This window comes from Palaemon carinicauda, chromosome 38 (genome assembly GCF_036898095.1).
Source record: "Palaemon carinicauda isolate YSFRI2023 chromosome 38, ASM3689809v2, whole genome shotgun sequence".
NCBI lineage: Eukaryota > Metazoa > Arthropoda > Malacostraca > Decapoda > Palaemonidae > Palaemon > Palaemon carinicauda.
The window spans coordinates 48,973,743-48,999,892 of NC_090762.1; the positions used below are offsets into that span (position 1 = coordinate 48,973,743).

The 26,150-nt window shown below is 40.4% G+C and overlaps 1 protein-coding gene across 4 annotated transcripts in view; it reads right to left on the reverse strand.

Annotated features, from left to right (window-relative positions):
* Positions 1–3,449: 3,449 nt before the first annotated feature.
* Positions 3,450–26,150, reverse strand: part of LOC137630609 (cap-specific mRNA (nucleoside-2'-O-)-methyltransferase 2-like) — a 353,518-nt gene continuing 330,817 nt past the window's right edge. For all 4 annotated transcript variants that reach the window (XM_068362204.1, XM_068362201.1, XM_068362202.1 and 1 more), the window contains one exon: positions 3,450–5,313. In XM_068362204.1, coding sequence (XP_068218305.1) covers positions 3,679–5,313 — 1,635 coding nt within the window. In that variant the 3' untranslated portion in view covers positions 3,450–3,678. The remainder of the gene's footprint in view (positions 5,314–26,150) is intronic.

Below are 26,150 nucleotides of genomic sequence, written 5' to 3' on the forward strand. Positions count from 1 at the left end.
ATGGTGGAGGATTGGTAGCAGGAAATTAGCGGACCTAGAATATTCCGATGACGCTGTCCCTATTAGCAAAACGCCACAAGACTTGCAAAGCTTGCTTACCAGAATGCATGAAATATCACATGAGGCTGGACTCTTAGATAAATAAAAGACAGATATGATGAGAACGCAATATGCAAGGGAAGATGAAATATCATTGGAAGGAGAGAGGATTAATTTGGTGGAATCATTTAAATATTTAGGAACTATGATCACTAATGATACTGTACTGGTTGCAGACGCGGAAGAGAAGCTTGGCCGATTAGTGACAGAATTTGGAAGGGTGTGTGAGAGAAGGAAGTTGAGAGTTAATGTGGGTAAGAGTAAGGTTACGAGATGTAAGAGAAGGGAAGGTGGTGTAAGGTTGAATGTCATGTTGAATGGAGAGTTACTTGAGGAGATGGATCAGTTTAAGTACTTGGGGTCTGTTGTTGCAGCAAATGGTGGAGTGGAAGCAGATGTACGTCAGAGAGTGAATGAAGGATGCAAAGTGTTGGGGGCAGTTAAGGGAGTAGTTAAAAATAGAGGGTTGGGCATGAATGTAAAGAGAGTTCTATATGAGAAAGGGATTGTACCAACTGTGATGTATGGATCAGAGTTGTGGGGAATGAAAGTGACAGAGACAGAAATTGAATGTGTTTGAGATGAAGTGTTTAAGGAGTATGGCTGGTGTATATCGAGTAGACAGGGTTAGGAACGAAGTAATGAGGGTGAGAACGGGTGTAAGAAAGGAGTTAGCAGCTAGTGGATATGAATGTGTTGAGGTGGTTTAGCCATGTTGAGAGAATGGAAAATGGCTGTCTGCTAAAGAAGGTGATGAATGCACGAGTTGATGGGAGAAGTACAAGAGGAAGGTCAAGGTTTGGGCGGATGGATGGAGTGAAGAAAGCTCTGGGTGATAGGAGGATAGATGTGAGAGAGGCAAGAGAGCGTGCTAGAAATAGGAATGTGTAGCGGGCAATTGTGACGCAGTTCCGGTAGGCCCTGCTGCTTTCTCCGGTGCCTTGGGTGACCGCGGAGGTAGCAGCAGTAGGGGATTCAGCGTTATGAAGCTTCATCTGTGGTGAATAACGGGGGAGGGTGGGCTGTGGCACCCTAGCAGTACCAGCCGAACTCGGTTGAGTCCCTTGTCAGGCTGGGAGGAACGTAGAGAGGAATTTGTTTGATGTCGGCTACCCCCCAAAATTGGGGGAGGTGTCTTGGTACAGTATATGTATGTACGTATGTATGATCACTAATACAGGGTCTTTAAAATTTAAGTTCAATGAAAGATTGAAAAAATTAAATCAGACAATGGCTAGGTTAAGTAAAATTTGGAAATCAAGTCTCCTGAAATTGCATATAAAAATCAGGCTATATATCAGTTTAACGAGATCGGTGTTACTGTATGGACAAGAGTCTTGGTATGACAATGAAACAATACCAAGCAGAATTTGTAGATTTGAGAACAAAGCCCTCAGAAGAGTATTGGGAGTTAAATGGCAGCACATGATTAGAAATGAAACTGCAAGAGAATTACTCGAGTGCTATATGAGAATGAGATCATGGTGAGGGGTAGATGGAGATGGTTTGGGCATGCTCTTTGCACTCCCCAAGAGAGATTAGTTCACCAAACTTTCAACTGGGCTCCACAAGGCACCAGAAGAGTTGGAAGACCCAGGCCTACATGGCCGAGGATTATGAAGCATGAAGTAGGATATGATGAATGGAGAAGTATAGATTTAAAAACTCAAGATAGAGAAAACTGGCAAAATCTAACCGAGTCCCTTTGTCTCAATACACGTAGATGATGAGGATTATGAATAGTCTATTCTTTCCTGTTTAATAAATACAAACATTTTACTTTAAATAACTAGAATTAAAAAGAATGTAGTCCATGCTACTTTAAGCTTATTACAGGAATTTACTATGTAATATTTTCCGAGAGTTCAGTCCAAAAAAGCACCTAGCTTGTACTTTTTTCAGCTACCTCCCTTCAAGCTGACATCAATTTGTTTGTTTTATAAAGAAATGTTTTACCTCTATCCCTCATTTCTTATTTTTTTAAAAATTAATCTCTTTAAACATAGCACAAGATATAAGTATGCAAATATGTCTTGCTATAATTTTCATTCCTCAATCATAAATGATTTATGAACTACTGTAACTGGACTGGTTGTGAGTAGGGATCATGACTCTTCAAATTAACAAATTAAAATATTTACTGCGATTGTTAAACATATTTCATATCATCACATAATGGCAATTCTAAAAAGAAAAACAGAAAAAAAATATTCTTTTTTTGTTAATTAAGGATGTTATCGATTACAGTATCAAATTTTATATAAATTCTAATTTCCTTATTTTTATTCATTTAAATAATTCTTCTCAAAAAATTATTTAAGCATATGATAAATAAAAATAATCCAATTTCAAGATCCTAGCACCCAAGTCTCTCTCATGTGCAAATGGAGAGATCACAGGGCCTCATAATTGACTCTGCGATCTGTGGTGTCTTCAGGAAAAGGAGACGGGTGAAGCCCTTCATCCTGACTAACAGTGCTCTGTCCTATAAAAGACAAGAGTACCGGCGGCAGGAATGTACCCTCTTGTACAATTTCGTGTTGGTTCTCTGTACAGCACAGACTTTCTCTCGTGTATAAGAAGAGAGGTCGGTTGGAGTCTCACAAGAACAATCGATCTGTCTTCCTGCACTATAATTCTACTCGAAAGCAACAGCTTCAGACGAATTTTTAAGATGAGAAATAGGCAGAGGAAGAACTGGAAGTACAGTAGGAGAATCGAGTATGCTTTTTCTTCTTGGCACAGGGTCTTCTTAAAAAAAAAAAAAAAAACAGATGATAACACCAACAGGAGACCCCCTCAAATATCTCTCCAGGTTCAAGAGCCAAGGTAGTCACTATAGGGGCAGCCTCAGTTGTTCTCGCGGGGGCCAAATTCTCCAGCCGACTTCCCTCAGTCCACGTTGTCGTCATACAAGAAGATGACTGCCCCTTTCAAAAACCACTGAGATGCCTAGTATCAAGGGCAGGTAAGGACAAACCTGCCGCACTTTTACTAGCTTTGATCAGATAACTGCATATCCTTGTAGTTTTCCATTTATTCTGAGGTAGAAAGAAAAGGAAGAATTAATAACCAAAAATTAGAGAGGCCACATGATTTTGTCCATACTGCTTGCAGTCTACGTCAAAATTGGTTGTCTTGATAACAGACAGGTAATGGGTAGGACTTCTCCTACACAACCTGTATGTAATCGTGTTCAAGATTTAGTGGTCGTTTCAATTTCTCTGCAAGTAATAATCCTGTTAAAGGAAGATGGTTTGTATTCATGTAAGAACAAAATGTTCTACTAGTATTATATCGTCAGTTGGCACTTTGCATATAAAGATTAAAGTAAATCTGAAGATTTCAAATCCAAATTTATTAAATAGAGGCTTTTCCTATAAAATCCTTTACAACATAATGTAGAACAGCAAAATAATAAACAATTTTATCAAAAAAAAAAATTAAAACAAATAAAATCTTAAAAATTATATCCTCAGTTTGAATGAAAAAATAAGTTTTAATTCTAATACATTTTCTTTTAAATTGATTTTTCATTTCAACACTTGTAAATATTTAAAAGTATATATAGAAAAAATATTACTCCAAATTTCCTTCTACACCATTCAGAAGTCTCAGTGATCTATGAAGGCAATGATGAAGATTATAATAAAATAGGCTACACAAATGGACGCTGACCAACAACTGAGGATAAGACACAATTTGTAACACCTTGGATGAAAGTGGGTTATCTCCATCAAAAGGATTCCAACCAGTTTTACTTAAAACACTTATCAGTTTTTCCCCCTGCTCCAGAGACTTGAAGTTATCTAGAAGGATAACAGGAGCTTTTTCACCAAATTTATGAGAAGTGTACACTAGTACAGTTTTGAAAACGCCCCTCAAAAGGTAAAGGAGTCCACACTGAAGACGAGAAAGTAGTGTCACGTTGAACAGAACGACACTACTTTTTACCACTAGTTTCCTCTCTCTTATCAAATGCAGGGCATCCAACAGGGCTCCAAGATCATAAGTTGGATCATGTGAAACTTCACTTCTTAGGACTATTGCATCTGGATTTTCTTTGGCGACCAACTCTAGTAGAGATTCATCCATGATAAGATTAGGTCTACTTTCCAGGTTCTCCCATAAATCAAAAGAGACTCTGAAGCACTCCAGAACTTTCTGCGAGCAAAATTTGGAGGCCTTTATCCTTGTATAAGGTTTGCCTCTTACAACATCAATGTCAACATCTTCAAGGTCAACTTCTGGAAATTTTGACTTCTTATAGCTATCTTCATGAGTAATTTCCATAACCCACGTTTTGGTGGCAAACTCATCAATGTATTCTTCAATATACTTCTTTGCAAAGTTTAACTTCTCAAGGGAATTCTTGGACCTAACAAAGCAACTTGTAACTGATTTTTTCAAGTCAGTTTCCAAAAGGTATCTTCCTTTGCCAACTTTATTTTGTGTCAGCAATCGTTCTTTACTAATGCGCACACAGTAATTCCTTTCAAAAAAAATTTCATTTGCTTTGAACTTCAACAATTTAAGATATTGTTCATCTTTTTCAGTCAATTTTTCAAACATGGAAATATTCTTTGTAATAGTTTTAATCTGATGAAATTTAAATAATTCCGAGCATTTTTTCAGCTGCATCATAAAATCCTGTGGTAGGTCTTTAATGTCAAACATACTGAATTCTTCATCAAACTTCCCATAACAATCATGGAGTCTTTGTAAATGATCACAACACACATCTTTCCCCAAATACTTTAGACACACCACGTACACTTCAGAATTACCTTCTTTGCTTGTTCCTGGCTTAAAAACATGAATTTCCTCGAAAGTACAGCACAAGAAATACATAAGATTCACAGTCTCGCTTTCAAACATCGTAAATTTCTTGATAACAAAAGACCCTCCAACTACTAATAATGACAAAGCAGCTACAACTTCACAAAGGTGAAGGTTATGAGTATCTTTTTCTTGCTCTCCAGGCGAAGCTTGACAATCTACACTACCATCAGCAGTAACAAGTTGTATAGGGCCCATGTAGTTAGCACGGTGGATAAGCTCTTCCAAATTCTCCTTTTCCATCAAGTCTCCTGTGTTGTTTTCTCCAAATGTCCAATTGTGCATAGTGAGATTAATTAATTTGTCATCAACCACACACAGCTCGGAAGGGGATCCTTCGTAATATGGGTTGACAGTGCTGGCTAACCACTGCCACTGAAATATAAAAAAAAAAAATACACTAAATATAATTAAAATAAACAAGCTATACAAAATGCAGACTAATGTAGCCCATAAGGACTTCTGCCATTTGATTATGAGAAGAATAAAGTCCAATGGGCTGTAACCATCAAAGAAAAAGCAGAAGGATGAAATATATTTCCAGTATAATTAGCCAACATCAAACTATTTCATATAATCTCAATTTACTGCTATTTAAATGAAATAGTACAGTAAATTCAATGAGACTTCCCAAGATCAATGAAAATCCCCAAGGAAAGTCTAAGCAAAAAACATTTAGGAATTCTTATGAACAGAAGCAATAAGAAAGATTCTAGTCATGAAGAAAAGTCCAACTTACAGCTGAACCCCTTAACAAAATAATAGAAGTTTATATATTTTTGTGATCCACATGAACTGTGGATACGATTTCTGGGTGATAATATCAAAATCAGGCTGTGCATTTCTATTAGTATATTGCCCAGATGGCCACTGCAGATACCTCGAATAACCATTATGTAGCACTTGTTAAGAACTAATGGACTGATTTTGAAGTCCTTGGAAGTCAATTTCATGATTTTTTTTAGAAGCTGAATTAATGTAAGAGGTGTTTGAATCAATATGAGGTCAAATTAGTGTGTTTAAAATTTCTTGGCCATTTTTAAGGAATTTTGTCTCAATCATGTTTAGGAGTATTCAACCTCGGCATGGTACAAGTCCCAATATTTATTTTTTATTAACATTTACCGTGCTAGGCGGTACATCTTAGCAATCCATATTTGCCAACATTTATATAAGAGAATGAGCAAGAAGGTGAAGGAACAGGAACTTTGGGAGTGGAGGAAATGCCCCCAAAAAAATACATGGACTTCACCATGTGGCAATTACAAAAATCAGATAGATCAAATAGCCATTAATAAAGAGAGGAGGAGGACTTTGAGAAATATAAGAAGTTATAGAGGTGCAGATATTGGTAGTGATCACCAGCTCCTTATTGCCACAATAAAATTAAAACGGAAAGTACCCAAAAAATGTAGATAAAATACCTAGATTTGATACAACTAAGCTTCTAGAAGACGAGTATAGAGAAACATTTGCTATTGAATGTGGGAATCGATTTGTAGACAATTAATAAAGAATGGTGTGATATTAAGAACATATATCAGTCAGTTGGTAGTGAGGTTTTGGGTTATGCAGTTACAAGGAGAAAGCCATAGATATTGAATGATGCTTGGGATTCTATAAAAAGACGACACAGTAAATTGATTGTTGAAAGTTTTTGTGGAAGTAATGAAAATTACAACCTAGAGCATGTTAAGTATTTCAGTAATGATAGTGAGGTATAAAGAAAAACCAGGAATGACTGGAGAGAATAATTAGACCGGAAAGCAGAAGAGGCTGACAAAACTAAGAATTTAGGAGTGGCTATGGTATAAGGATTGCTCATAGAATTATTAATGAAATCTCTAAAGGGGCAAAGAAGAAGAAGCATATACCCATCAAAAAGAGAGAGAGAGATGAGTTATAACAGAACATGAAGAAAGGCAACATTGGATGGAACACTTTAGTGAGGTCATGAATAAGAAATATGAAGGGAATAATTGGACTGACATACATGAAGCTGAGGAAGACCTTGATGTGCCCATGAATGAATTCTGTGTGTTTAAATCGAAACCATCGCTAAAATCTCAAGAGATGGAAAGCCCCTTGATACAATGGAATAAATGTTGAGGTGATATTGGCCGAAAATGACAAGACTCCCAGAATATTTACAAGATTATTTTGTAGAAAGTGGCATGAAGAGGAAAAGCCTGATGAATGGGAGTTAGGAGTGTAGGTGAAAATAGCAAAAAAAAGGAGACCTGACTGATTGCAATAATTACACAGGCATCACAGTTCCATCAGTTGTCATGAAAATATCTAGTATGTTTATTCTAAAGAGACTAGAGAGAAAGATGGATGAAAAGCTGAGAGATGAACAAGCAGGATTTAGATAAAGGTAGAAGTTGTACTGACCAAATTTTCATTTTCAGACATGTTGTACAGCAATGTGTAGAATATAGAAATCCACTTTAGATGTCATTTGGGGACTATGAAAAAGCTTTTGATAGTGTGCATCAGTCAATTTTGTGGGGAGTCCTGTGTTATTATGGAGTCCCTCTTATATAAGTAAATTTCATTAAGTCTGTTTATGAGCATAAGAAGTGCAAAGTTATGTTAGTGGAGTCCTATCAAATGAATTTCCAGTGAAGAGTGGAGTACCCTAAGGGAATGTGTTGTCACCTATGTTGTTTATTCTCCTCATGGATTTTGTAAGGGCTAATACAGTTGGAGATGGGGGAGAAGGATTGTACTGAATTTGTAATAGGGAATTAGCTGACCTAGAGTATGCTGATGATACTGCCCTTATTAGCAGAACACCACAGGATTTGCAATGCCTGCTTACCAGAATGCATGAAATATCACAGGAGTTTGAGCTCAAGATAGAAGACAAGAGATGATAAGAATGGAATAAGCAATGGAAGATGGGAAGGCGAAAGAATTAACAAGGTGGAATCATTTAAATATTTAGGAACTATAATCTCTAATACAGTCTTTAAAATTGGAATTTAATTTAAGATTGAAAAAAGCAAATCAGACAATGGCAAGGTTAAGTAAAATTTGAAAAATCAAATCAACTGAAATTACATATAAAAATCAGGCTATACATCAATAGGCATAGGAGGAGATGATGATAATCAATGATGATGATGATGATAATCGATGATGATGGTAAATTTACAGTATCTTTTAATATATACACAGCGTACATGTATAATGCAACAAATCAATACGCTCTATTACCATGTTCATCTTGAACAGCACCATAATTATGAGCACTCCTATCTACATCACCCCATTTTTTAGCAGTATCATTCTCCTCCCCATCAAATTTCATAACATAGGATTTGTATATGATGACCCACTTTTGCAAGCACAAAAGAGTGTAACCTATTCTACTACCCTTACAATTTCTACCTTTACAACAGGATGCCTTTCACCGAGACTATTCTCGGACTTCATCTGACGTCAGCTTGGTACCAGATAAGACTGTCCAGGATTTGGGGAAAATTCCTTCTTCCTACTTATATTCTGCTGCTTCAGGTGTTGGTAGAACACCTAACATTGCTTCACACTGGTAGGCCATCTGGTAATGTGCTCGCCTGATATTTAATAAGGCTGTTTCTGATGTAGATGGAATAGCGCACAGTTTATTTGTGGCCCCTTCCTCATTTTTGTACAAATATCTGTTATGTCTTTGCAAGTTGAATAGTCTGTGTTTTACCAAAATAGCTACACAGAAATGCTATTGCAGATGCAAACACTTCATCCAACTCAACTGAGGTGTCACCTACAACAGAGAGAGAGAGACTGGATTCATATTTATAGCCTTCAATGATAGTTTTTTTTTTTTCATTGCCATTGATGTTAGCAACAGTGTCTGACCTAATCCAGGCATAAAGTGGCAGAATGAAATTGGAAGTACATGAATGCTTTTAAGCTGTTGATTTAACATCAACTACTGTCTGTCCCACTTCCAGTGAGGTCATGTACAGTATACAGCAAAACTGGTGATACCCGAATTCAGCAATTTTCGTTCGAAAGTCGCCAACTGCCAACTCTCACATTCTTCACATTTCTAATGAGACTAGGTTTCTGGGACGAAGCAATTTGAAACATTGCTCAATAAAAGACAGTTTATTAAGCATGATTTCAAAGAATTTATGTCATATTTTTTATTAAAATATCAGCTAGATCTTTATGGAAAAATTAACCCAATAATCTCTAATTATACATACATACATACATATACCAAGGCACTTCCCCCAATTTTGGGGGGTAGCCGACATCAACAAAGAAACAAAAACAAAAAGGGGACCTCTACTCTCTACGTTCCTCCCAGCCCAACAAGGGACTCAACCGAGTTCAGCTGGTACTGCTAGGGTGTCACAGCCCACCCTCCCACATTATCCACCACAGATGAAGCTTCATAATGCTGAATCCCCTACTGCTGCTACCTCCGCGGTCATCTAAGGCATCGGAGGCAGCAGCAGGGCCTACCGGAACTGCGTCACAATCGCTCGCCATTCATTCTTATTTCTAGCACACTCTCTTGCCTCGCTCACATCTATCCTCCTATCACCCAGAGCTTCCTTCACTCCATCCATCCACCCAAACCTTGGCCTTCCTCTCGTACTTCTCCCATCAACTCTTGCATTCATCACCTTCTTTAGCAGTATAATTAGGTATTTAATGTAAAGAACATATTGGAAATGTAGTTGTGGGCGGGGTCTAAGCGGAGATCAACAGCTACCAAATAACTGTAACTAACGCTTATTCCACCAGATTCTCTATAAAAAAATAAGATATAACCAATCATCTTAACATCAACAAAACAACTGTTTATAGATAGCTGAACGATACAACGAAGGAGAAAAATTGAAAAGCCCTCCTAGGAGGCGAGAGACCTCACTGCTGCACAACCACAGAAGACGAAGAAGAGTAATAAAGCCAATAGCATAGGCCTAAACTCCAGAGCCATCCTATCATTATCATCACCAATATTATAATTAATCATTATTATTATTAATAAATCATCATCATCATTATAATTATTATTATTCTTCATCATCATCATTATCATCATTATTATTATCATTATCAATATTATTATGATTATTATTATTTAAGATACATTGTTATTGTCTTTCTGTAGAATCTGCACATAATACGTGTGGCTGAATAAGTCCGACCTGATTATAGTCTTTCGTTCTGAAGTAAAAGTAAAATAACAGAAAGGTAGAATTAATTGTATTTCTAATAACCTTTAATAATAATAATAAAAATAATAAGTGTGAAGATAACTTATTTATTTATTAATTTTTCCTCAAACTGAAAACACCCATTGCGAGACTAAAATTTTGTAAGTAGCATTGACTACTAAAATTATGTAAGTAGCATTGACTATAGTCTAAACTATGACCTGTAATGATTTATTTCAAGTTTTGAAATCATGATCTTAACTAAAGATTGTTTTATGCACAAAACGACATAAGCAAAAAATAAGTAAGAACTTTGAAATCATACCCCAAATGCATAAATTGTTATCCTTAGACTATACATCTAGACGACCCTCTTTCCCAGTTTGAATCCTTCTATCCAGACAGACAGCTCAAAGACTAGTCTCACGACTGTCGCTGAATCACATTGACAAAGGGATTCGTGCAACAGTAACATACAATAATGCCTTACAACATGAAATTAATTCGTTCTGCAGTGGCTTTCGTCAAGTGATCTTTTCGTGTTGCGAGTCACATTTCACATGCAAATTGCCTAATTCGTTCCAAACCCTACAAAAACACCACATTAAATCTTATAATGAAGCTACAGTATAACCATAATGAAATTATGTACAGCCAAATACATTTGAACCATTCAATATACCTAAACAAACTGTTAATACCTGTAAATCAAGTTGATTTTACAACATAATGTAATAAGGGGATTTTGACGAAGGAAAAATCTATTTCTGGGGAGAGACCTGTGGCGGCCGGTGAAAAGAGTCCTAATATACCTTTTCTGATAAAACCTTCCAATTATACCAGAGAAAGATAAAAGCATGGAATGCTGAGGTTACAACCCTGGTGCGAGCGCCTTTGCGTGAAATCCACTATTCACAGGTTGTCTTCCATTTAGTTAATTCCTTCGTCAAAGGGATGGGCCGATACAAAGGCCCTAGCCAACTCACCAGCGCCACACCACCCACGCCCCGACGCGAGCGCCATCTGAACAACATCCTTCTGTATTGGCCATGATGGCTTGGAAAGGAAAGGGTGGGATCGTGTAAAATAAAGGGGAAGGGTTTCACCGGGCGCCACAGGTCTCTCCCCAGAAATAGATTTTTCCTTCGTCAAAATCCCTTTTCTGGGTCGACCTGTGGCGGCCGGTGAAAATGTACCAGAGAATGCCTTCCAAGCCCAACAATAACTACTAATTTAATGAGGGGAGAGAAACAACACCATGTAAAGAAAATCATATATAATTAAGGTAAGTAAGCATAAAACAAACTAGCCACAGGGCATAGTGAGAGTAAGGTTAAACAAACATGATAACAGGGAAGCCTCCGAGTATCAGAGTAAACATGCAACAAAACTGACATGGCTAAGAATATCCCAACCCTATAATTACGGTAAACAATAATAGTTACAATCATATTAACCTAATATGTAATAAACTTAGGGCTAACGAACCACCAAGGAAGCGGCGTCGTGGTGCGAGTGGCGGGTAGGAGGGAGAAGAAAAGAGATGGATGAAAGGAAGAACAAAAGATCACTGGGGAGAGATAAGGCTCCCAGCTGCAACCGTTGGGTATTTAAGAGCCTGTAAGTTCTTTAGATAGTGGCGTTTGAAGACCATAGGAGATTTCCAACCCGTGTACTTTTTAAGGTCATCAAAGTCCATATTCTGGAAATAATTGATGGAGGTAGCTACTGACCGGATATCATGAGCATGGGGAAATGATCCTGGATTGGCTTGTTTAATGAAGTATAGGATCTGTTGCCAATACCACGTATGGAAATGGTGCCTCCTTGTTCTCTGATAAACAAGGGGCCAGACGATCGGTTAGCAGTCCTGGCTAAAAAGGCCCTGACAGTGGTGACCGGACATAGAGAAGTATCTTGGAGAAGAGGAATAATCTTCCAAGGGGACCACCTATTTTGGGGGTCTTCGTTTTTAGCTAGGAACGCCCTGTCTGGAGAAAGAAGTACTTCACCTGAAGGGAGGAAATCCATGTTTTCTGAGTTTCGTGAGAGAGCTGCTAGTTCTGAGATTCTAGAACCCGAGGCCAAAGCTGTTAGAAATAAAGTCTTCCTAAGAAGAGTGATATAGGAGCAGGATTCGTTGTCCGTGTCGGAGGCCAGTTTGAGGACATCGTTTAGAGACCAAGAGACCTTTTGTGGACGAACCGAAGGTCGAAGCCTAGCACATACTTTTGGAATAGACGAGAAATAAGACTCCGCCAGGTTAATGTTAAACCCAACCAGGAAGACTTTCCTCAGAGCTGACTTAATGGTGGTTATAGTGCTAGCTGCTAGGCTTTTGTCAAATATGGACCTAAAGGAGGAGATGGCTAAATTAGGAGTCATAACCGAATGGTCTGAATTCTTTAAGAAATCTGCTAGTTTCTTAACTGCCGAATCATATTGGCGAATCGTAGAGTCCCTTTTGTCTGATTCTATAAAGAGGACATTATCTGGGTCAATGTTTGCATCCCTACGAGCCGCAAACTTCATGAAATCCACAAAGTTAGGGTTTTGGCTATCCTTGAGGAATCTGACACAGTCCGAGTTTGGACCACTTGGGTCAGTTTGGGGAATGGGATCCGGAAGGGACGGAGTTTCAACTCGAGGAGGAGAGGAAACCAACTGCTCTTTGGCCAGTGAGGTGCCACTAAAGCCACTACCCCGTTGAAGGAGCGGAGTTTGTGCAAGACTTTCAGTAGAAGATTCACTGGAGGGAATAAGTAGATCTTCTGCCAATGGTTCCAATCCAGGTTTAATGCGTCCATGGCATAAGCCTGAGGGTCCAGGTTCGGTGTCACATAACATGGGAGTTTGTGATTGAGTCGGGTCGCGAATAGATCTACCTGGAGACCTGGAACCAGCCTGAGTATCCACCGGAAGGAGTGCATGTCCAGGGACCACTCCGATTCCAGTGGGCTCGTCCTGGATAATGAGTCTGCTATCACATTCTGGACTCCTGCTAGGTGAGTTGCTGACAGGAACCAGTCTTTGTCGGCTGCCAAGGCGAAGATAGTGACCAGAATCTGATTCAGGTTGGGTGATTTGGATCCCCCTCTGTTGAGGCAGTGGACTACGGCCGTGCTGTCTGAGACTACTCTGATGTGGGTCGACCTCGGAGGAGAGATTCTCTTCAGGGTCAAGAACACCGCCATGGCTTCGAGAACATTGATATGGAACTGCCTCATGGGGGGTGTCCAAGAGCCCTGAAACATCTGATGTTGGGAGTAACCCCCCCCTTCCACTCAGAGACGCGTCGGTATGAATTGTCACTTGTGGAGAGGGGAACTGTAGAGGAACCGATTTGGAGAGGTTCCTCCGTTCGGACCATGGTTGTACTGTAGTCTCATTTTCAAGACAGAAGGGATCTTCGAGGTCTTGTCTCTTAAAGGTATTGTCGCTCTCTTTCTCCAAACTCGATTGATGTCTTTGAGTTTGTCTTTTAATAGGAGATCGGTCAGTGAGGCTTATTGGAGAAGGCCGAGGATTTGTTCTAAAGCTCTTCTGGACACCTGTCTGTGTTTGAGAAAGTTCCTGACCTTGGAAGCTATCTCCCTTACCTTCTTGGGAGGAAGGGAGAGTCTGTGCTTTGAAAGGTCCCAACGGATGCCTAACCATTCGAAGTGGCTTAATGGTTGTAGGCGGGACTTCTGGAGGTTGACTTGGAAGCCCAGTTTGGCGAGAAAATGGAGTACCTTCGACGTAGCCCTGTTGCATTCCTGGTGCGACTGGGCCCAAATGAGCCAATCGTCCAGATAGGCGATGATCTGTATCCCTTGGTGTCTGAGTTGCTCGAGCACCGTCTCCCCCAGTTTCGTGAATATCCTGGGGGCAATGCTGAGACCGAAGGGCATGACTTTGAATGCAAAGGCTCTCTTGCCGAGACGGAAGCCTAGGTAAGGAAAGAAGTTTCGAGCTACTGGGACATGATAATAGGCGTCGGTAAGATCGATAGAGGTGGTGACGGCCCCACGGGGAAGTAAGGTCCGTACCTGAGAGATAGTCAGCATACGGAACTTGTCGTAAAGGATGTAAGAGTTGAGCTTCGACAAGTCCAGAACTACCCTCAACGCCGACGAGTCTTTCTTCGGGACTGTAAACAGGCGGCCTTGGAATTTCAGGGATCGAACCCGTTTGATTGCTTTCTTCATGAGTAACTCCGCGGTGTACTCTTCCAGGATGGGAGTGGGTCTCTGGAAGAAGGTCACTGGTGGAGGAGGGGATCCCTGTGACCATTTCCAACCCAAGCCCCTGGATATTATGCTGTGAGCCCATGGACTGAAGGTCCAATGGTCTCGGAAGTAATAAAGTCTCCCTCCTACCGGCATCACATCATTGGGAGGGGGTGAACTTAGGGCCCCTCCCTCCACGGGCACCCCTTGCTCTAGGTCCGCCGCGTTGGCGGAACTGTCCTCTACCTCTGAAACTCCCTCTCTGGTATCCACGAAAGGAACCGGAGGATTCGTAGGCAGGGTTGTATGCAGGAGAGGACATCCAAGAGGGGTTGGGCTGTGTACCAGGGGGAGCAGCGAGGTAGACTACCTGCTGAGGGGGCGCCTGTTGTTGAGAAGTCGAGGCAGCGGAAGACTGTGGGGACGAGGTACCCCGGGCAGGCTTGTGAGGACTAAACCTCTGCTTCTTCTTGAAGAACGTGTGTCTCTGGGGTTCGAACCTCTTTTTGGCTGAGAGACCCCACCTTACCTGCAAATTTTGGTTTGCCCTCGCCGCGTCCTGAAGAGCCTTATCCACCTCGGTCTGAGGGAAGAGGGTCTTACCCCAGCAGGAGGAGGCTATCAGCCTGTTCGGTTCTATCTGATGGAGGCCTCAGACAGAACGAACTTCCTGCAACTAACTCGAGCTGACCAGAAGTCATGGAGGTCTATTTGGTAGGACAGCAGCTGGTTCTTTGTGGCGACTCTGAACAGCGTTTCCTCTGGGTAAAGAGATGCTAGGGACTCCATGGAGGTGATGGATTGGAGGGACCTAGCTAGTCTAGTACGGGTCTCGAACTCAGTTTTGAGAAGACTCTCTATTAATCTAGGAAGCTTCTCAGAGAAAAGAGTAGAGGCACAGTCCGGGTCTAACTTCCCCACTGTGAAGGTAGAAGCCGCGGCATCCCAGGTTGCAGAGGTACCCGGAATAAGCAAAGAGGTGGGGTCCGTCTCTTTGAGAGCCGGCATGGAAGAGCCTTCCTTGATGGCCTGTATAGTCAGCTCTGTGACTTTGTCTATGAGCGGCAAAGAGATGGAGGCCGCTGTCGTAAAAATAGTGTAGGCACCTTTGTGTGGGGTGAGCTTGGAGTTAATACACCCCCACTCTGATAGTGTTCTGGCCCAGATAGCCTGGGCCTGCTCTTTTGGAAATATCACCGTTTCCTTCGGTACCTTGTCCATACGGACCAATGCATGTTCCTTTAAACGTACGAAACCATTGAACGGGAATTCTAGGCCCGGGGGGTAGAACTCCAGGTCCTCTAGAGGGCGGGTGCCTATGCCCTCCAGAGTTAGGGAACCATCTAAGAATGGGGCATGCAAGGCAAACCGCCAAGGATTGTTTTTATCGAAGGGCGGTAGCTTCGATGCGTCTGGGGCAGAAGGGGGAGGAAGCTGAGTTCCGGCGCGGATCAGAGTAGCCATCATATCCTTAATCTCTGTCATCGCCCCAGAGTGATGTTGAATTTGTTCTCTGACCAAATCTCTGACCAGTTCGATGGGGACGAGATCGCCCCAGGGTACCTGAAAGCCACCCGTTGGTTTTGTCTTGGATTTGGTAGACTTAGACTTCTTAGGAGTCGTGGTTTTACGAGGAGCAATATGAATATCAGGAGCTGTCGAGGGTCCGGGGACCGATGACGTTGATACTGGCAAAGCTGAAGTCTTATAAGTTCGAAGTGGCTTCACCTTGGGTCGTACGGAGGCAGAGGGATCCCGAGGAGAAGCCTTAGAGTTATCAAAACCTAGAAAGGAAGAGGTAGAAGAGGGAGTAGGAGAGAAAAGGGTTTCCACCAACTCGGCACCACTTACCTGCTCGTCCCTGGGTTCTACGTCTATATCCAGATCTGCCACGTCCAGCGGTACGAGGGGTTCGTCCTCCGCGGAAATGGTGGCCCTGACTTCTTCAATTAAGGGGGCAGCAAGGTCAGGGGAGACTGCAGCAGTAGTCGAGCCTGGGAAGAGACGGGAGGCCATGTCTCCATCGAGGAGATAGGGTGCGCCAGACGGGGCATTCCTGCCGAAGCCCGACACCCACGGACGAAGAGTAGCCCTTGCTGAACGAAGAGAGACATCATCGGCCTGTAAGATTTGCAGTGATTAGTGATGCAGGAGGGGGTTTGCTCTCCAAAATATACTGTGTATATCATATTCATGGCTAAATTAGTGTCTGCCAACGAGAAATAAGGAACAAAAGGAAAACCCACTTACATCATCGTTCAGTAGAATTGACGACAGCTCGTAACAGAGCGAGCACAAATCCGGGAACCAGACCATGTATTGGGCCTGGCCCGGTTCCCGGATAAAGGGGATGGAGCAGTGCGCATGAGACCGACAGAGGTCATGCCCAACGGGGTCGTTGAACGAGGCAGGGCATCCTTCGGCAGTACAACGGACCTTCTGTAAAAGAAAGGAGACATGAGTCTGGTGTTCCTTGAAACTCTGATAAGGGGTTAAAAAACCCTATTATTATAGAGCTCCGGCACTCACTGAATTCCCTAAGCTCCAATATTGCATTTAACTAATATCTGAATATCACTTTTAAGATGATACAGCCCCATACCATTGTTGGCACTTTAATATTCAATTGTTTGTATAATTGTAATTTACCTAATGTCTGTTAATGACAGAAGAATAAATAACTTAAAGCAATCTGCCGACCTCCGAGGGTCGGGGAAGCAGTGACATGCCCTTAAAATAAATATAAACACCAGCCTTAGCTAAAGGCAAGGCAAATATAAGTGTGAAGTGTATGGGCGACCTCCGGTGAAGCCGGAGGGTAATGAGATGTCCTGAATAATTCAATTGTGGCTAATAATTCAATTGTGAAAGATATAAAAGCCAAGCCGCAGCTAAAGGCTAAGGCTTAGATCATAGTAAAGCGTCTTTACGATCTCCGGTGAAGCCGGAGGAAGAAGAAAGGTCCTGAATAATTATATTGTGAATAATAACACAATTGTAATAACAATGGCTATTGTGGATATGGCCGTGGCCTGAGACCGCAGTAATGGCCACCGGAGGGTCGTATCTAAACAATATGAAGCCCGTCCCATGTAGTAAACAATATATAAATATAACAATAGAACGAAAGTCATTGAGAATCCCTCATGGCGGAGTAGAACTCAAGGCGGAGTGGAAAAACGTTCATAACTACTCCCAAGCCGAAACGGGGAGAGGACGAAACTCGGACCAAAAATAACGCTAACTATTGAAAAGTAACCAAAAATAAATAACTCGTAAGTTATCATACACCCGTAGGGGGAAGTGAGGGAGGGAGAACCCGTTGAACGCACAAAACGGAAAACGGGAAATCCGCTCACCCACCGGAGCTAAGAAAGAAAACGAGAGAAAGGGGTAACTCGTGACTGCGAACAGAAAACGGGAACCCCAAGCTCTCGCTCTCTTGGACACAAAATCAGGACTAAAAAATCACACAACACTATTATAAACGTATAAAATAAAACTGTACATCAAGATAAGACTACGAACGAAGAATAGCATCTGCTAAAGCCTAAAATAAATAGCAAAGTCGAGTGACGGGTACTAAACAATAACAAAGCTAGAACGCTATCTTTTTCGTAGGCTGGACTTGCTAGCAAAAAGTACCATGAGCATAATAACGAAAAAATAATAACGGTTCCAAAGGCATAAGGCCAGGGACTTAACCAAGTACCTAAGTGACAGAGTACTAAACGGGCAGACAAAGATGAATTCCCAAGACAAGTGAACAAACAATGGCCGCCGTGAAGGGCCAGACGGGAATGATAAAACAGACTATACTGGATATAAAACAAAAGCCCGGTACTATAAAAAGCTGTCAAAACAAACTATGGTACTTAACAATGGAATGTGTTAAGATAGAGCTTCGGACATGACGAAATAAATCCACGTGTGAAAAAAGCCGAGAGCACCACAAAAAAATTCACAATGTCGAAGTCCAAAAAGAAGGATGTTGTTCAGATGGCGCTCACGTCGGGGCGTGGGTGGTGTGGCGCTGGTGGGTTGGCTAGGGCCTTTGTATCGGCCCATCCCTTTGACGAAGGAATTAACTAAATGGAAGACAACCTGTGAATAGTGGATTTCACGCGCCTTTGCTTTATACACGACACCCCAAAAGGTGCTCGCGCGAGGGTTGTAACCTCAGCATTCCATGCTTTTATCTTTCTCTGGTATAATTGGAAGGTTTTATCAGAAAAGGTATATTAGAAGGACTCTTCACCGGCCGCCACAGGTCGACATAGAAAATGGAAAATAATACAATACATACAGTACAATACTGTACATATACAAAATATACAGTACCATATGTACTGTACTATTATAGTTACACCTGTTATAGACTACAGCTACATTTTCTATTGTCTAAACCCATTTTCTTCAACTCTTTTACTGGGCGACTATTTTATTCTCGGTCTGGCTGGCAAATCTCTTCTCTTAAAATGAAACATTTTAAAAAAATTGAGTCATAAAAATATTCGCATCTCGTTCCACAGCTTGAAAATTTCGTAAGCAGAGACTTTAGTTTAGAAATGTATGACTGCATTTAATTTTTGATCATAAGTATTTTAGCATGATTTGTTTTTATTAACTAACATTATTCAATGATAAAATTATCAATAACAACTGACCAACGTTGTTTTATACATATTCATGTTTACAAAGTGAAATATAAGATTTAATACAAACTGGCAACTAAAGAACAACGCATGTCCGAAGCAAAAATGAAAAAGCATCACTATTTTTTCTGCATACTGTACTAGGCATTTCTGTGAAACTTAAGAATATAAAAGTGTAGAAACATCAGTGTCATTAAAAATTACTTGGACATTTTCTACCAAAGGCAGCATGATAATGCACATTGAGCAATTATGGAATTGGCTTTTTTATGACTGACACCAAGGTTACATGTTCACTCCTCACTCCATTCTTAATTTCAATTGGCACATCCTTTACACTTGCTATGGAGACTGCATCTGGAAATATGCAAGCTTTGACAACAGTTTTTTTTAACTACTATTACTTTCGATTACACTGTCATGTCTGCTGCTCTTTCCTGGTGGCTTGTACCCACTCCAAGGATACCAAATTCTTCATAATGTGATGTCAAGCTCCGAAGCATGCATAACAGACAAGAATCGAGAGGAAAGGAAGCTTAGGGAGAGTACAGTATTCGTTTCACTGCTATGCAAGATGGCACAGGAGGTTATTTGGAACCAACAGAAGTTGCTTCATGAACATCCAAATTAACAGGTTTATATCAATCCTTCAATTTCTACTATAACATTATCTTGCATTCATCAGCAGATCATCCTGAGCTCATTGATTTTTCAGTCTGAGCGAGGATCATTGCAACTGAATGGCACATGTAAAAAAAAAATGTGAAGATATCTCACAATCAAAGTTATCAGAGCAGCAATGTATATGTCTTCGGCATCAAATTTCACTTTATCTATCCTAAATCACTGCTGCAGCTGCTGAGTACTTAAATAAAAGAACATTGTTACAGGAGCAGCAGATATTTTATTCATGAACACATAAAAGACTTATTTCTCCTCAATCTTACACCCAAGTGCAATTTGAAGATCTGTTGGTCTGCTGTTAACCGAGAGACTATGCTACCTATTAATAGGGAAGACATAGAATTATGAAAATGTTCCTCACACTATCAAGTAGGTTTACAAGGGTTTCGTCAACAGACTCGCAAGCAATTTCTCTTTCAATGTTCCTAGTGCCTGTTCTCCTTTTTTACTTGCAAGATCGAGATTCTTTCTGGCCTTGACTAGCTACTTTTGCCACTGCTGCATCAAGGTCATTATTCTCGTGCTGCTTCACCAATTTGAGTATTTTGGTCAATTCAAAGTGAAGGGCACAATATTTGCCTAATACTTCTTAATATTTTCAAAGAGATATTTCATTTGTCTAATTTGTCTCCCATGTTATTATTATCATTATTACTATCCAAGCTACAACCCTAGTTGGAAAAGCAAGATGCTATAAGCCCAGGGGCTCCAACAGGGAAAAATAGCCCAGTGAGGAAAGGAAATAAGGAAATAAATAAATGAAGAGAACAAATTAACAATAAATCATTCTAAAACAAGTAACAACGTCAAAACAGACATGTCATATGTAAACTATTAACAACATCAAAAACAAATATGTCATAAATAAACTATAAAAAGACTCATGTCCGCCTGGTCAACAAAAAAGCATTTGCTCCAACTTTGAACTTTTGAAGTTCTACTGATTCAACCACCCGATTAGGAAGATCATTCCACAACTTGGTAACAGCTGGAATAAAACTTCTAGAATACTGCGTAGTATTGAGTCTCGTGATGAAGAAGGCCTGGCTATTAGAATTAACTGCCTGCCTAGTATTACGAACAGGATAGAATTGTCCAGGGAGATCTGAATGTAAAGGATGGTCAGAATTATGAAAAATCTTATGCAACATGCATAATGAACTAATTGAACGACGGTGCCAGAGATTAATACCTAGATCAGGAATAAGAAATTTAATCGACCGTAAGTTTCTGTCCAACAAATTAAGATGAGAATCAGCAGCTGAAGACCAGACAGGAGAACAATACTCAAAACAAGGTAGAATGAAAGAATTAAAACACTTCTTCAGAATAGATTGATCACCGAAAATCTTGAAAGACTTTCTCAATAAGCCAATTTTTTGTGCAATTGAAGAAGACACAGACCTTATATGTTTCTCAAAAGTAAATTTACTGTCGAGAATCACACCTAAAATTTTGAAAGAGTCATACATATTTAAAGAAACATTATCAATACTGAGATCCGGATGTTGAGGAGCCACCGTCCTTGACCTACTTACAATCATACTTTGAGTTTTGTTAGGATTCAACTTCATACCCCATAATTTGCACCATGCACTAATTCTAGCTAAGTCTCTATTAAGGGATTCACCAACCCTAGATCTACATTCAGGGGATGGAATTGATGCAAAGAGAGTAGCATCATCTGCATATGCAACAAGCTTGTTTTCAAGGCCAAACCACATGTCATGTGTATATAGTATGAAAAGTAATGGGCCAAGAACACTACCCTGTGGAACACCGGATATCACATTCCTATAATCACTATGGTGCCCATCAACAACAACTCTTTGAGATCTATTACTTAAAAAATCAATAATAATGCTAAGAAACGACCCACCCACTCCCAACTGTTTCAGTTTGAAAACAAGGGCCTCATGATTAACACGGTCAAAGGCAGCACTAAAATCAAGGCCAATCATACGAACTTCCCGACCACAATCAAGGGATTTCTGTACAGCATTGGAGATTGTAAGAAGGGCATCACATGCTCCAAGGCCATTACGAAAACCAAATTGCAAACTAGGGAGTAGATGATTACCTTCAGCAAACCTGTTAAGACGTTTTGCCAGAAGACGTTCAAAAACTTTAGATAATATGGGAGTTATGGAAATTGGGCGGTAATCAGTGGGACTTGAGCTACCACAAACACATTTACATAGAGGAGTAACATTACCAATTCTCCAACTAGTGCTAAAAGCTCCTCTTCTTGCTAACTTGCGCAAAATAACAGATAACTTTGGAGCTAAGAAATCTGCTGTCTTTATAAAAAACAAAGGAAAAATACCATTTGGGTCTACACCTCCATAGGCATCAAGGTCCATCAACAGAGCTTTAATCTCACGAGATCGAAAAGCTAAACTAGTTAGTTTAGCCTCAGGAAAACAGGAATGAGGAAGTTCAAGTTTTTCATTACTCTGTTTACTGTCGAAAACATCAGCCAAAAGGGTTGCCTTTTCCTTTGGACAGTGAGTGACTGAGCCATCTGGTTTGAGTAAAGGAGGAACATACTCCTGCTGCAGCTCAACCAAGTCCCAAACTTTTACTCTTGTCAGAGGATATATGAGGTGGTGATAAAATCTGTGTTTTTAGGTATCTTACTTCTGTTTGCAAAGGAAAACGAAATTTGTTTTACAATGTAGACGATACCTTGCATCTGCTGCAGGTAAAGTCATCTTTACCTATAGATGTGATACGAGACACTAAACAACTCCCAACCTGTGGTACTTCTCACCATGCTGATCTTCATTAAACTTAGGACAGTAAGGTACCTATTCAAAAGGTAACACACAGGTGTCACATAGATATGTAAAGTTAATCGAGATCAGGACGGTAATGACCCATGGCCTCGTGGGAGACTGTTCCATAGTAATGATGACACAATAGGCCCCATATAAACTGTAGACATGGTACAGTAATCTGAAACTTCCCCTTTAAACCCCAAGGCAATGCACAAGGGAGATCGAATAGGCACAGAGGGTTTTTCGATGATGTCCAACCCAAATTCCAGGAGCTATCACGTGTTGGCGACCATCACCTATCTTCTTGAGGAAGCACCTTAGCCCCATACAGACAGGTGCCATAAAACCTCACCATTTGAAGCAGGGTAATGGGTGTCGGGCACTAGCTATATTCATGTGCTGTCGGATTTATGTTACGCCCGAGATTCTAAAGTAATGACACTGCAATTTATTCTTAACATACTTGAGGAGGTGGATCAGTTTAAGTACTTGGAGTCTGTTGTTGCAGTAAATAGTGGAGTGACAGCAGATGTACGTATGAGAGTGAATGAAGGGTGCAAAGTGTTGGGGGCAGTTAAGGGAGTAGTAAAAAATAAAGGGTTGGGCATGAATGTAAAGAGAGTTCTATATGAGAAAGTGATTGTACCAACTGTGATGTATGGATCGGAGTTGTGGGGAATGAAAGTGAGGGAGAGACAGAAATTGAATGTGTTTGAGATGAAGTGTCTAAGGAGTATGGCTGGTGTATCTCGAGTAGATAGGGTTAGGAACGAAGTGGTGAGGGTGAGAACGGGTGAAAGAAATGAGTTAGCAGCTAGAGTGGATATGAATGTGTTGGGGTGGTTTGGCCATGTTGAGAGAATGGAAAATGGCTGTCTGCTAAAGAAGGTGATGAATGCAAGAGTTGATGGGAGAAGTACAAGAGGAAGGCCATGGTTTGGGCGGATGGATGGAGTGAAGAAAGCTCTGGGTGATAGGAGGATAGATGTGAGAGAGGCAAGAGAGCGTGCTAGAAATGAATGGCGAGCGATTGTGACACAGTTCCGGTAGGCCCTGCTAATTCCTCCGGTGCCTTAGATGACCGCGGAGGTAGCAGCAGTAGGGGATTCAGCGTTATGAAGCTTCATCTGTGGTGGATAACAGGGGAGGGTGGGCTGTGGCACCCTAGCAGTACCAGCCGAACTTGGTTGAGTCTCTTGTCAGGCTGGGAGGAACGTAGAGAGAAGTCCCCCCCCCCTTTTTTTTTTCATTTGTTTGATGTCGACTACCCCCCAAAATTGGGGGAAGTGCCTTGGTATATGTATGTATGTACATATGACTAATACCTTTCATGTAGGTAGTAAGTTGGCCAGGGCACCAGCCACCCATTGAGATACTACCGCTAGAGAGTTATGGGGTCAGCCACCCATTGAGATACTATTGCTAGAGAGTTATGGGGTCCTTTGACTGCCCAGACAGTACTACATTGGATCCTTCTCTCTAGTTACGGTTCTTTACCCTTGCCTACACATGCACCAAATAGTTTGGCCTATTCTTTACATCCTCCTCTTGGTACAGGTAGAAAAGACTCTTTGGCTATGGTAAGCAGCTCTTCAAGGAGAAGGACACTCCAAAATCAAACCATTATTCTCTAGTCTTGGGTAGTGCCATAGCCTCTGTACCATGGTCTTCCATTGTCTTGGGTTAGAGTTCTCTTGCTCGAGGGTATACTCAGGCACACTATTCTATCTAATTTCTCTTCCTCTTGTTTTGTTACAGTAGCTATAGTTTATATTGGAAATATATATTTTAATGTTGTTAGTGTTCTTAAAATATTTAATTTTTCCTTGTTTCCTTTCCTCACAGGGCTATTTTCCCTGTTGGGGCCCCTGGGCTTATAGCATCCTGCTTTTCCAACTAGGGTTGTAGCTTAGCAATTAATAATAATAATAATTTCTATATGTGCCCCCTCCCTTGTGCATTACTTGGAAAGAAGTAATTCTATTTAATGCTCAATCATAGCATCATTAATTCATACTGATTGCTGTAAGAGTACTGAGATTATGTAAATGTTATAAGTCAAGAAGAATTCTGAAGAATTATTAGCCTCAATTTGTAATAAGATAAAGTTGTCTTTTGCTAAAGAAAATGAACTATGAATAACTGCAGACAAATCCACGCTACCCATGTATGCATTAATTGCGTAATAAATACCTCTGTCATAAAGGTTAACCACCTTTTGCTTCGCCGTCTTCTTTACTGAACTTTAATTTGTGTGCACTAAATATCATACGCCACACGGTGTAACATCAATACAAAACAAGCAGTGAGTTTTCAAGTCAAAATGTTCCTCAGTTTCAGCTTCTAATATTTTTGTTCTTTTACACAAAATTTTTTACTCCTTCGATTAGAGTTTTAGAGGAATGCAAAGAAACACACTCTCTATGTATCTTAACCAACCAAGTCCTCACTGTAATGACTTTACAACAATTGTTCATGTACAGTAAACCATCTTTTCTTTATCTACTTATGAAAGAATGGTTTGAAATTGATTATCACTGACACTTGGTTGAAAATCTTAGCCTGCTCCTTTGCACTGGCTGACTTCTCCAATGAGATACTGTACTCCATTCTGACCACCTAGCAAAGAGACAATGTAATTATATATACGATTCATGCACAGCTGTTTACTACATAAAACGCAGCGATGTGGTAGTGCAATTTACTAACAAGTGTTCTCAGTCATGTATGTTTGTGTCTTCTGTGAATTCTTTAACCATGGCAACTCTATTACTCTGAAAGGTTTATGAGGATAACATGAATACTGCTTGCTACTGCTTACTATTCTTTGTATTTTCTAGTACATTCATATTTGTTTATGTATTTTACTTCATGTACCACACTGCCATCAGGGGCACAGTTTTCATTCTCTGGAAGGTAGGAAAAACACTCACGTTTGCGCTACATAGCCTATATATATCGTATCCTGGGTTCCGATATTAAATAAAACCCCCAAACCATGCCTACACCATACTGTGAGAAATCGACCTTATATCGATTCAAACATAAGTTAATTCAGCACCCTAGAAACTATGAGACTGACTCCAAGAACATCAAAATTGGTCCATTAATTTTCGAGATATGCAACATACAGTACTGTACCTTTTTGTGTGAGGTATATGCGGTGGATATCTTGGAAATATGCTAACTAAGAAATTGTACGACCTGATTCTGATGTTATCATCCAAAGATGGTTTCTATGGTCCATAAGAACTACAAAAATTTACAAACCTCTACTATTATTTTTTGGAAGGGGTTTTACTGGGTTTCTTCCCAACTATTCTTAAAAAATTAAAGTCCTTGTAGAAAAGTACTGCCTACGATTGCCTTTCCTAGTAGATCGAGCAAAAAGCTTTCTATCATTTCCATAAATCTCATTTAATGCCCTATTTAAGTCTGTGAATGGCTCTCAATCACCAATCTTTTCAACTTTAAACTCACTGCGCTCAACTTCTCCCTCTCAATTGGAGAAAAAAATCCTTCTAGGAAATTCCATATCGAGTGAAAATCAGTCTGTCTCAAAGAAATTTCAAAATATCAGATGCATTCCAAAACTGCACTGGTAATAACAAGTACATTACAGTATGTACTTATCAAATAAGTCTGTTTAAAGTTTTCCACAGATATAAATAAAAAGTCTCTTTCCTCCTAAACCATTTCATC